At 39.3% G+C, this 13376-nt stretch overlaps 1 protein-coding gene across 1 annotated transcript in view; it reads left to right on the top strand.

Moving 5' to 3' along the window:
• The window catches only part of hs3st1l2 (heparan sulfate (glucosamine) 3-O-sulfotransferase 1-like 2), a 30489-nt gene extending 22810 nt beyond the window's left edge, over window positions 1-7679 (top strand). Inside the window, exons 2-3 of the mRNA XM_082554387.1 lie at window positions 4673-5050; window positions 6261-7679. Of these exons, the coding sequence (XP_082410513.1) occupies window positions 4796-5050; window positions 6261-6926 (921 nt within the window). The 5' untranslated portion in view covers window positions 4673-4795 and the 3' untranslated portion in view covers window positions 6927-7679. The remainder of the gene's footprint in view (window positions 1-4672; window positions 5051-6260) is intronic.
• The last annotated feature ends 5697 nt before the right edge of the window (window positions 7680-13376 follow it).

Genomic DNA, 13376 nt, shown 5'->3' with positions numbered 1-13376 from the left:
TCTAAAACTGCAGAAATGTTCCTTTGAACATTTTCTAAAATTAACCTGTTTACTCTCACTTCTGAAACATAATAATGAGCGATGACGTCACCCACAACACCTACTTCAGCCGACAACATCCACACGTTGCTGATGTACATTGGGAGTCCCATCCACAGCCAGCAAGGGACGTGTGACGCCAGCGTCACTAAGCCAGAGGATAGCACAGAAGGTCGGGGTGCAGTTACGCTCCCTGAAGGTGCAATTAGTGAGTCGCTACAGGAACAATGCTAGACAGGGTTCCTCCTCTGAACCAGAACATTGTTACACTAATTAATAACTCAGTCGCGTCACTGCAACTTCAGCTCGACAACAACAACAAGAGCAGGAACAGGAAGAAGCTGTGTTTTAATTAAAACAAGTGATCGCTAAAAGTTTCCTACACAAACACAACCTGACCTTTAATTTAGCTTCCCACAAACGCCGAAAAATAAAAGTGAGTGTCTCTGGTTAAACCGCCATAATGCAATCCACCCGTCATGTGACCGTGGTCATGTCATGTAATGCCTGAGTCTACATATATCAACACAGTTTTGCCAAAGCAACAAACAAAGTTCTTTATAAGTGATGAAGCTGTTTTTCTTTACTGGATTTTCTTCAAAGAAAAAAACATTGCTAGTTTTTGTTGTTGGCCTTCTTTTACATTAGTAGAAGGATTAATATTTCAGTGTAAAAGCACTCTGCAGCAAGAGCTGCATTCAAAATATCACATAAATAAAAGCTGAATCGACAAAATGTGGTCAAAGCGTCAAGCATGAAAGTGCTGAATGCAGGAAAAAATCTTGTGGAAGTGTTAAAAAATTACACAGCCGCCTTGTGCCAAGAGTGAGGCATCAAAATTTAAATATTACGTGTCAAAGTCAAATCATTTTCAGCAAAAATCTGATAAATTATAAATATTATTTATAATCTTATGATATAACTTATTATGTATAAGTAAGCAATCATTTTATGTAAATGGACCAATTATTTCAGCTCTTATTGTACGTCGTCTTCAACTGTCACAGTCTCACATGCACAGAATTTGGTACCATACAAATAAAAATCTTTTAAAATTTGTAGACTATATGATGATATAATAATAATGTAATTGGGCACTGCAAATCAAATGTGCGGGTGCTTTTAACTACAGTGTGAGAGCTTTGACATGGCTTCAATCAAATTCTTACCTTCTCCTGACTGGAATATTTCACTCTACAGTTGGAGTTGACATGTCAAAGCATACTGGTGCAAATTTACCAGCACTTTGGACCACCCAGTGGAGTATAATCAGGGTGATTGGATCAGTATCACTGCTCAAATTATAATGATAAATTGTTTGGAGATACAACGATATATAGTCTCCTTTTCCAGAAGTTTGTGATCATTTTGCCAAACAAAGAAGCTTAGTATGTGGGAACGCTGTTTTTACCCTTTGTTCGCTGTTTTTATATTTTTCTGTCTTCATGTTCACTTGCTGTTTTGTTAGGTTAAAGCATCTAAACTACTTTATTTTGTTTATTCACAAAACAAGACTCTTTCACAGTGTTCACTACATGCTGTTGTGGAACAAAGCGCCGATGGGAGTCTTTTCTCATGTGCAACAAACGTCTTTGGAATTATCAAATGGACTGATTGTAGCATCAACAGTAGTGAATTTACTTGCATTTATTAAACCGCAAGAGGCCGTTGGCTTGAGTTGTTAAACATCTGATGTTTTTGTGTTGAGATCGTGCTGGTTTGACGAGCAGAAAGCAACACGTTTACTGGGAAAAAGCTCCTGAAATCAAATTTCTGAAGTCAAAACAGATAAAAACTGAAGGAAAGTTTGTGCACAGAAATGCTATTCACAGCATTTGAGTTCTCTGGATTCTTATTTGCATACATGTCCACACAACATCCAGCAACAAGTAAAAAACAACACCCAGAAAGCAGGTTATTACATGGCTCATGTCAAAACATTTATAAAAAATAAAACAGAAACCAGTTAAACATGAATTTCTCACATAAGTCTCCTTAAATGCCATATATGCAGGTAATCTGCACTCATTTGTCACATCAAACTGGGAGGTGTGGAATGACCTTTTCAGCTTAATGACTGTGATAAAGTGGAAGATTAAATCTGAAATTGAACATTGGTGTCCAACCTCTACAGCTACATGTATAATACTAATTTTCAGATCTTGCAGTTTGTTCTCTGTGTAGGTTTTCAATCATCTTAGGGAGCTTGAAAAGGGCAATGAACAAAAAGTTGTTTAAAAGCTGATGGGAGTTATCCCTCGGATACTGTCCTGAGGGTCATTGACTAACCGATCAATAGCCAAGGTGTGAAAAAATAGCGTGGGTCATTTTCTTCACCAGGGTTCAGAGTGAAACCCCTGTGAGACCTTGCCTCACACTATCATGTGACCTATTGAGTTCACCTGGACAAAGGTGTTAGTGTTGAAGCTCCTGGGAAGGGATCTGAAGACTTCACTGCAAGTGGCTGATAGCTGCTGTTGTAAGCTTCCACTTTTGTTCAATGACGGTCTTTCACAGCGGACAGAGACTGTGAATCCAGGGTGGGGTAAGGTTTCGCAGTGGCTTCACCTTTAACCCGCAGTGATGGGAATGGCCTGCACCTTTTTATTCACGTGACCACGTGATGACTCATATTATCAGTAGTGGGTCAGTGACCTTCAGGTTCGTGCCCAAGGGAACAACCCTCACTCGGGTATAAATACCTGGGACTTTCCACCGCTTGGTTTTAAACTGAAGATATTCTTGGATGAAAGCTGAAATCTTCAAAGACTTAAAGAAGTAGAGTTGCCTCTTTTTTTAAGCTCTACAGACCTTGCATTATTTGTTTTCACTTCCTCACTTTATTCTTACCCCAGTAATATGAGAGCAATCATTTTATTTTAAAACTAAAGCCCATAAGCATGCTTCGAACAAAACGATCATTATTCCTCCATCTGAGTATGTTTTATTCATGTATTTGTTTGGCACCCTTCATAGGTTATTGATCACTGTGGTCAGGACTCAGAAGTTCTGTAAAAATCCTGCTGTGAATCTGAAACAGTAACTATTAAACTCACATCTTCAAAACAAATTCACCACAAAGAACTGAAGTTAAACTGCTCTTTAGTTTCTCCTTTGTCTTTTCTTTAAGAAGAGTTTTCCTGTATACTGTGCCTGGATACATATTATTTATTTATGTAAAGACAAAAAAGGTGGTGGGGGGGGGGGGCACCTGCAAAGATATTTTTTTGGATGGAAGATCTCTGGACTCCTTTAGATACAGTAGTGGAAAAAATGTTTTCTTACAGTTAGAGGGGACCTAAAATGTTCATTGCAAGTTTAGCAACTCCATATTTTTATTCTTGGACTCTAGTAGCACAAAATCTGATTTTTATCTGATAATAGGCTTTGTTTTACATGACTATATGAGGTATATCTGCTTTCTTTGTCAGCATAAAGAGTCAAGAGTTGAAAAAACTGAACCTGAGTGTTTAAGGTCGTCTGAGGTCTGATCTCTCCCCTGACGGGGACTCCTCGTACAGACTCTGAACTCATCATTTGAAACCTTGTCTGTTTTTAACACGAGCATTCAAAATTTTATGCTAATTCAAAACCTCACCACCAGATTAAACTCAAACAACCCAATGAGACAAAATTCCACATTCGGGATTTCAGGATCTCTGCGGCTCGTCTCCTCCACTGTAAAAATGGTTCCACTGAACTCAGATGGGTGTAAGCGCTCCTTAGGGAGACTGTAAACCCCATAACAGCATAAATTTTCAATGCATTTCCTCCATTTGCTTTAGATATAGATTAATATTTTAATATTTTCTGTCTACATTCATATTGCAGCCCTATATCTGAGGCTCCAAACCTGCACTACTTTGGCCTGGACTTGACACATTAGTGTGCAGAGCTGTCTCAGACATACTGTATGGGATCACGAAACAGTCGAGCAAGCACCATGTAGCAATGAGCTTTAGCTATGTGGGATGAAAAGAAACTGCACTGTGACTGAGGTCATAATCTGAGTGTTGCCGACTCGACATCCTTTCTTAAAGATTTTTATTCTTTTGGTGCAGATTCAACACACACACACACATTCAAACGTGTCCATCTTCAAGCTAACGTGGAATTCCTAAAGCATGCAGTTATATGTGCAGTACATGCAGCAGACAGAAAAATGTACCACATTTAAAGTTAACCTACATATGATCAAAAATAGTTGCCTCATTGCACCTATTGTTCTATTTAAACTCTTATAAACCACTTATTAATAATACATTCGATTTTTCAAAATGTTTTTTTCATGCTTGAGGCTAAAACATTTTTCCTTGTTTTGATCTGACTGCAGCTTCCTTGAGTTACAGTAAATAACAGCCTAAAATGTGTTATGAGGTTGCAATAAAAGTGATAAAAAAAAACATTAAAGGTCTTAGTTCAGCCTTCAGTTTTCATGCTGTTGAAGTTTAATAACGATTGCTCACAGTAATTTATATTCAGACGGAATTAATTTTTGCTTATTTATCATCAACTTTCTTGACAAGTGTATCACTTTTCGACCTTTCTGCTACACTGGTGCTATTAAAGAAGAAAGTGGCAGAGTGAGACAGTAAAAGTGGATGATAACCTTTATTTTTTTCCTGCTTCATAGGTTGTCCAATTGAAGGGCTCCCTCCCGAGACCCCCCGCTGACTCATAACAAGCACAACGTACTGGTCCGGGAGCTTCATGAGAGTGTGCTCATAACCATCACTCCACCTCTGTGTGTGGCACCATGCTGTGGACAGTGCTACTAGCGCTGCTGGTGCTTCTGCTGCTGCAGACTCAGCTGTCTGTGTGCTTAAGGGAATTGCGCTCTGGGGGTTCCAGTTATTCTGTCTACTCCCCTCCATCATCTTCTTCCTCCTTTTACAATGCTACCCAGCAGCGGCTGCCCGGAGCTATTATCATAGGCGTGCGGAAAGGTGGCACCAGAGCCCTGCTCGAGATGCTCAATCTGCACCCAGATGTGGAAGTGGCAAAGGCTGAGGTGATAAACAAAACACTTTTCACTATCACCAGCTGTGGACAATAATTACTCAGTTTGCACTTAAGCACTTAAGTGTTGTTAGGTAGTTTCATCTTCTCTACTCTAACGTCAAACTGGGATAAAATGTTCCCATTCAGAAAAATGTCTGTTTTCTTCTTAAATATATGATGGACGTCAAAATCTATTTTTATACGTGTCAAAAATTCATTTGTAGTTTTTGTTGAAACCCTTATGTGAAATCTCACATCAACATTTTTTTTCTTTTCACTTGTATATCCTTTAAAAAAAATCTGCTTTTATTGAATTGTACAAATTTCATCAGTGTGCCTCAAAACCACCTGATGGTATTCAAAGAATAGCAAGGTCAACCTCGAGAAGCTCGCAGGATTTTGTATTTAGAGTGGCAAAACTCCAGGCCAAGAACCAGACATTGGTTGGCCATGAAAAATCTGAAAACTCCAAGCAAAGAAAATAACATAGTACTTGAAAATTAGTTGAAAATTCAGTAAGTAATAATGATTGTAACTGTGGATAGACCTTCTGTGTCTGAAAATATGTATTAACAGACTCAGCTCTAACATATAGAGCTGCACTGAAGCAAAAAATTCAATCTCAAGGTAATGGAGCTAACAAAATGCCCCAGGTGCAAATATATACTGTAGAAGTGTAAAACTCTGCACTCGGAAAGTTGGAGATGCAACTCAGGCAAGACCAAGAGGGCACAGAGGCGGACTAATTATCAAATGCGTGAGGATTTTCTGAAAGTTTAGTTCAGGCCAAACACGTACTGCATCTTCTTCAGTGCAGTAAAGAAACCAGAGCAAAGAGAGTTGAGTTTCTGTGTAGTTTGTCATGTACATTTGTAAGTATGATGAATGGTGACGGGCCTGTCCTGAAAAGCTGCACTGAGAGAAATCCTAATCAGGATAGTTTAAAATGAGGACTATGAAGTTAGAAAGCTGGTGCCAAAGAATAGATTGGTTTAGACAAGATTGGGACTAAATGAAGAAAAAAGCTGAAAGTGTTTTAGATGGTAAAAAGGTTTAGAAACTATTAGATGTCCCTAAAATTTCCTTTAAGTTTCAAAACAAACTAAAATTTCAAAACAACAGTGTCAACAAGTGGTATAAAAATGAATGAAGACCTGCTTTCCCCCCCCCCCCCCCCCCCCCCATCTACATCACTAAATACCTTCTGCATCCTCTGACAGGTGCATTATTTCAATGTGGAGGAGCACTACCGCAGAGGTCTGGCCTGGTACCGAGCCCAGATGCCCTTCACAGTCCCAGGTCAACTGACAGTGGAAAAGACCCCAGGTTACTTCGCAGCTCCTCAGGTTCCTGCACGAGTTTCGGACATGAACCCTGCTGTCCGCTTGCTACTCATTGTCCGGGACCCAGCTGAGAGGCTGATCTCTGACTACACCCAGGTTCTGCACAACCGCCTAACACAACACAAGCCCTACAAGCCCCTAGAGGAGCTCCTACTCCACAAGGGCCATATTGATCCTGGATACAAGGCACTGCAGAGGAGCCTCTATCACCAGCACCTTGCCCGCTGGTTGGAGGTCTTCCCCAGGGAGCAGATCCACGTGGTGGACGGAGATGCGCTTATTCGGGATCCCTTCCCTGAGCTGAGGAAGGCAGAGAGGTTTCTGGACCTGCCGCCCAGGATCAACCCAAGCAATTTCTACTACAACACCACCAAGGGCTTCTACTGCCTCCTGTCGTCTGGACACGACAAGTGCCTGGACGAGTCTAAAGGCAGGCCACATGCTCCACTCAGTACCCAAGCCTTGAAGAAGCTTTGTCGGTACTTCAGAAAGCCAAACAAGTTATTCTTTGAAATGGTGGGGAGGTCATTTGCCTGGTGCTGATCCACTGAGCAGAGCAACAGTGACGATGAAACGCCTCCTGAACAGTGCCGACACATTCAGGGACGCAGAGGGAGAGATAAAACGGTGTTTTTCTAGCTAGATGAGTGGGAACATTTAAAAAAAATCTCTTTTTGTTGATACCTACTCAGGTATGAATGTGGCCAACATGTGCAGCACATGTGAAGAAAACAAACTGCTGATGTTGAACCCGTAGCCAACATAAACCTTTACCAACACCATGTTGGTGCCTCCAGGGAAAACCTCACTTGCTGAAGCTACAACAGCCGTGCCATACACAAGTCTGAAACTGAAAGTACAACTAACTCCCTGTTAGTTCTCGTGTGTGGGTCGTTAAAAGAATATGTGACGACTTTGATGTGATGTAGAAATAGATGAATGGTCAAAAGATGGTTGCGTTATTGTTGCACTATGAACTCCAGTTGCATAAAAAGTCAATCAAGGTTCAATGCAAACGATTTTAAAGAGAAAACAAGTCTTTGCTTTGATTTTTCTGAACAACTGTAAAACTTTTTGTGTTAGCAAAACATTTTAATTTTTTCCTCATGGCTATTTTGGGCTATTTTACTGAATAGATGCTCACGAGTTCTTTTGGAAGAGGCTCACTGAAAACCTGTTTTTGCTTTTTTTTTACGCTCAAGGCCAGCATAGTGCTATTGCTAGTTTGTGTTATTTTTTAAGATGTCCTTCTAATAAATGTCTTCAGTGGTAAAGTCTGTTCCCTGAACTCCAGCTACGAGGTTTAAAGGGATTTAAAATGTCAAACATAAAGACACGGTGATATAGGCTCACTGACAGGCCTCTCTGGAAACACCTCTCCCTCGAAGTGGATGAAGATGTTCCCTGTCAGTGTCTATTGAACATGTTCTTTACATCAAAGATCAAAGCAAGCGTACGTCTCTTTTCATTATTAAGTTATTCCTGTGTAGGTGTTACCTTCAGTTTCACAACCACACCGCAACAAACGACACCTGTAGGTCACCAGAAGGGCTGTTCAGTTCCTGACAGTATTCAAATGGTTTTCTTACCTTAATCCAGTTCATCTGGAAGGGCTTAAAAAGGCTGACAAGTCATAGCATCAGTACATAAAATAAAAGCCTTGTGATTAAAGGATATCCAGGGTGCTTTTAACCCAGACATGTCTTTAGTTTGATGTTAGTTTGATACACTTTCAAAGTACATTCCACAAGGCAGAGTTAAATATAATTTAATTTAATTAAGTTAAATTGTTCAATAATTTAGAAGTAAAAGGTAAAAATCTGTAAGTGTTTCATTGGATAACAACTAATAACAACTGTGTAGTAGCTGCACAGCATTTCAGATCAAAGCAGTATTCCATTGTACCTGTCTCTACAGTTCCAGTTTACACAAAAGCTCCTCCTAGAGCTAATTACTGGCCTTCAAGGTAGCTATTTGTACCCTCAAAAGCAGGTACTGAAAGGTTTACTAATAATGAAGATGGCAGAAAAAAGACAGAAAAGCAAAGAAGTAGACTGGAGGCTGTGGTTTCTTAGAGCCCTGACTGTGGATCAATCGCAGCTCCCATAAATGGAAGATCTCTCTGGTACCCCCTGGAGAGAGGATGACAAACAGAGAAAGAAGAAGGAAGGATGGGACACAGAAACAAGTACAAAGATAGTAGGGAAGGTAGGTACATTATAGATAAACGGGCAGTGTTTGGGGTGTCGGCCAGCATCAGAATATCCTAATTTTGAGTGCCAAAAAGATACACATATGTTTGCAATATTAGTTATGTGAGTCGCTGATCATAATTTGGCAGTAATATGCTTCTCTAAGAGGGTTAGTGTGATACAGATAAATTCCCTGTGTAAAGGGTACCTTAGAGGTCAGCGTTTTGGTGAGCTTACCTTATCTTTTGAGAGTGTAAAGGTGACAAGGGTCTCTTCAGATATTTTATCAGGACAATAGGATATGCTATATATATCCAGTATAGCATATCCTAACAACTGGGCACGTGCAGATTTAATACCTCATTTAAATTAAATATGATAATTATTCTGCTATTAAATATTTATTTATATTTATATTTATTTTTTATTTAAATATTTTATTAAATCGTTTCTAGAAAGGGACTGTGTGAATATTTTAGGACTCATTGTGTTTGGCTGACTGCACTGTACACTCCTGGGTATACTGAAGATATCCTTTCTCCACTGTGAGCTGAGACAGCCCCTCTGCTAACTGTACCAGATGAATGGTTGTGTGTGCTTAACCTCCTAAGACCCAAACTCTTTCATGGCATGCATTTTTAAATTCTCTTTGCTATTTGGGCTGTTTGGGACCTGATGAATATAAAAACAAAGAATTTCCAGGTTTTTTTTATACCTGATTTTATCTCTGACAAAAATAAGATTGACATACGAGGACATTTGTTTTACATTTCAATCAAACATTTGCAGTATAATGTCCTCGTAAGTGGTTATCAGGCCCTTGTAGAGTAAAATTTCATATTTTGGTCAAGACATCCCAAAATGTGATGTCCACATATGTGGACGCCAGGTCCTAGGAGGTTAATCAAATGAATAATACAGTCAAAACATGGAAAAAGCTAATTCAGATAAACTAGTCACCACATGAAAAAAATGATTTCTTAGCTGTTGTTTTACACCATAAACGGCTGCTTTCTGTAGCTCAACACATTGTGAGTGACACTGAACGCATTCTTCTGAACTAAAACATGAGCTGAAACAGGCTACTATTTATTTCAAAACACCAAGAAAAAATTCCAAGAGGAGTTTAAAGCATCTTATTTAGTGCCTGGTTAATTTACACTGTAGCTTAGTGTAGCTTTAAATCAAGCATCCCTGCATTTCCTTTTTTTTCCAGTATTGTGTCTCTCTCTTCCCTTGATACTGCACCTTCTGCACACAATCACATAACAACACATACTGTGACAATCTTTTTACTTGAAAATATCTTGAGGAGCTGCTTTTTGTTTCCCCACTGATACTAACAGTCTAGTCCGTATTTTACTTTCTTCAAGGAAAAAGTAATGTGGAATCCTTCACGCTTTGTTAGAATGCGTGAAGTTGTTTTTTTTTTTACATTAAATAACTTCAGGAATTTACAGGTTTGAAAACTATAGAAACAAGTTGAAAAAGAATTTCTGAATTCTTACCATGTAAGCTGTCCCCGTTTTGTGTGGTGCATTTCAGGCAGTGCAGAATATAATGGGAGCTGAAGGCTGACCTCTGGCTGTCACACTCCCACCATCCTCGGGAGAAAACTGTAAAGAAGGAGACAAAGGGAGATGTAAGAATAAACAAATGATTCTTACTCTTTGAAGATGTGAGGCAGCGCTGGCTTTCATGTGTTCCCACAGAGGCCCACATTCATGTGGACAATACATCTGATGTCACTCTCAATCACAGAAATCTTTACTTCATGTGCTGGAGTTCCTGAGTTTGCAGCTGCTTCATAACCAACTTTTTTTTTAACCTGAAAGTCTGAACATCAGGTTTATTTTAGAGGATTTGTTGGACAAGGTGAAGGAGTAATCTGCCATCATATTTGATGGTAATCAAAGAGTTCCTTTGCAGATATTTTACAATAATGCTGCTCCTTGTGGCCACATGATTAGCTGTAAGGATGAAACTTTTCATTAGTCCACCACTTTTCTCCTGGTAAGGCCATAGCAATGGGTCAGCAATGGGTATGACCAAATCTAGACCCAGAGGCTGAGCTTCTGGGTATCTCTAAAATAAGAAAGTGTGCGACATTTCAAGTCACAGCTGTCTTCAGTTTTGCAAAAAAATATATACTTTGTCCTCTGAAATATAATCAGTTCTTGTTCTGATTATAATGTTAGATAAAGGCACCTTTGATAGCATATTTGCAGTGCTGGAACCTTTCATGACACTGAGAATTTCGAGTAAACTGTGGCTCACTGTGCACATGAAAGTGATGCATTTCACACCCGCGCACATGGTGTGATCCTCCTTGCTATCAGTCACACCCTTTGATGTGTACAAATATGGCAAATTCAAATGTAATTCATTACTTGTTGTGCACTTGCAGTACTTAAGACTGACACAAAATCTCTAGGTACAACAGTGTGCCTCTGCACCATTTGGGAACTACAACTTCACACAATAAGAAGAAGAATTGTGTGAAGTTGCTACAAAGCTACAAATGCACTGCAAAAAACAAAACAAAACAAAGCAAAAAAAAAAAAAAAAACACAATAAAAAACATTTTTCTCAGGTTTCATGGGCTTTCTGATCATTCTCACCTAATAAAGATATTAGTGTTAAATTAATCCACCCATGAGCTCAATCACTCAATATGTGACTAATGATACCAGGTCTTAGAGACGGTTGATTATCACTGGCTTGTTTCGTCCAGAACATTTTGTTTCCACTTCAGGAAAGTAGTGACATTACTTAGAAAGAAGACTTTTATTTACATTTATTTACAGACTTTTCATGCCTGTCCTTGCTGGGAAAAAGTGTTACAAAATGTGTCAAAAATGTTAAGTTTAATTTGTTATTATTCAGCTCAGTTCAGAGCCAACAATAATACAGAGAAATTATTAAAAGACAACAAACATTATACCAAAAAATAAAACACTGTGAAGGCGAGGTTAGAGGAAGAAGCTTGAACAATGATGAAATCAGACAGCAATGAGCATCAGGCCAAAAGAAGAACAAATTTGCACTTTTATATGCGATATGAAATAAACAAATAAAATAGGATCCAAAAGATTCAGAAGGATATTTGTTCATTGGAGACCTTTTCAAAAATGCAGGGATAATGTGGATGTAGATTTTAATGATCTAGGTATCACGCTCTGAAAAAAGTGAAAATGGAAGTCGATAGAATGTTGTGGAAAATATAAAGAAATTCTGGAAATTCATAACTGTACCTAAATACAGCACCACAGGACATTACGACCCCTCTTGTGCTCGAGGTGCTGATCTGCCTTTCTCTCCGTCTCCCTGCTACAACTCCACGTGGGCGCGTATGGGCAGAAATACCTGCTTACCTCCTCCCAGGAGTAGGTGTGGCCACCTGAACTCCAGCTGTCTCTCATCACTATCAGCTGCAGTATTTAAACCCGGCTCTCCTTGTCGTTCACTCCCAGTTTGTTGTACTATGTTGTTGGTAGTATCACTTGGGCTCCCATTTCCAGTCTTACTTACCTTTGCTTGTAGCTTAGATTTATTCCTGGAGGGCCAGCTGATTGCTTGGGGAGAAGGCTGGCTCTAAGCCCATCTACAAGAACTATTGGTGAATAGTGGGAAAAGTTGGAGAGTGGAGCCTGGGGAGATATTTAGCATTGAACCTAAGAGTCAAGTTTTATGGAGATTTGGACTTTTGTGTTGAGCTCCAGGCTAATTAACCTGGGAGTGGAGCAGAGTCTGATTTGAAGGTCTGGCTGAACTACTTTGGGGATCTCGCTTCTCGAGTGATTTGATTCTTTTACTTCTAAATGAATAATCTGAGTGTGGATCCTTGCAGATTTATCCTGTGGAAGAGATTGAGCCAGACCCCCGAGAGTTTGTTTTGCATCATTCTCACTTGTTCTGTTTGCAATTTCCTCATTAAAATCTGTAACCTTTTCAGAGCATCTGCCTTCAATCTTTTGGTTAAAAGAAAGGGTAACGCATGTATTTTGAGAAGCATCCACTGCCTGACACTGTTTTGAAAGATGTTTTGTTCCACTTTCATTTGGACCTGATAATGGGCAAAAAAATAATGAAACGCCGTGACTCAGTTTAGGTTTGTCGTGTAAAGAGAAAAGAAAAAGTGTCTCGGTGTATTCGAGAACTGTCCGCAAAGGTCAGCCCTGTTAGCAATGTAATAAGATCCTGTGAGCCACCACACATCCGAAGCAACGCGTTTCATCATTTCAGAGTCATTACACCTCTGAGTCAGACATAAGTAAACAAAAGTTCAGAAGTATCTGTGATTTTATTTTTTTTATAAACTGGCCTTCTGTTCCTGTCACCCAGAGAGGTGATTGATCTTCTGCCGTCTCATCACTCGTCTCTTCCATGTAATTTGCAGTTCAAAAGATATTATCTGACGCTTCAGCCTGTGGGAACTGCAAAAATAATGAGATGAGCACGACAATGAGGTGTTGTGGTGATACAAAACATAAAAACTAGCTTGTCATAAGGGATTATAGAAAAATTAAAAAGCACTGCAAAAAAATGAGGTTTTTAATGACTGGGTAAATACTTAGCTTTCTCTGTTTATTTGGAAACATAAGGCTAGAATACACATTAAAAAATGGACAATAGGCATTACTTCTGAGTGTAATGCATATTGTTTATTTTGTACATTATGGTACCTATTATTGTCAAAAAGAAGAATAAAGTAGCATAAAATCATATGATTGTGCAGTTAGATCCACCCCTTGATCTTCATGTCTGGCATAAACACACCAGGATGACATCAAGACAGCGA

Source organism: Aulonocara stuartgranti, assembly GCF_965226115.1.
Source record: "Aulonocara stuartgranti genome assembly, chromosome: 12".
NCBI classification, from domain to species: domain Eukaryota; kingdom Metazoa; phylum Chordata; class Actinopteri; order Cichliformes; family Cichlidae; genus Aulonocara; species Aulonocara stuartgranti.
Note: the sequence above shows the minus strand (reverse complement) of the source record. Positions and strands in the feature narration are given on the sequence as shown.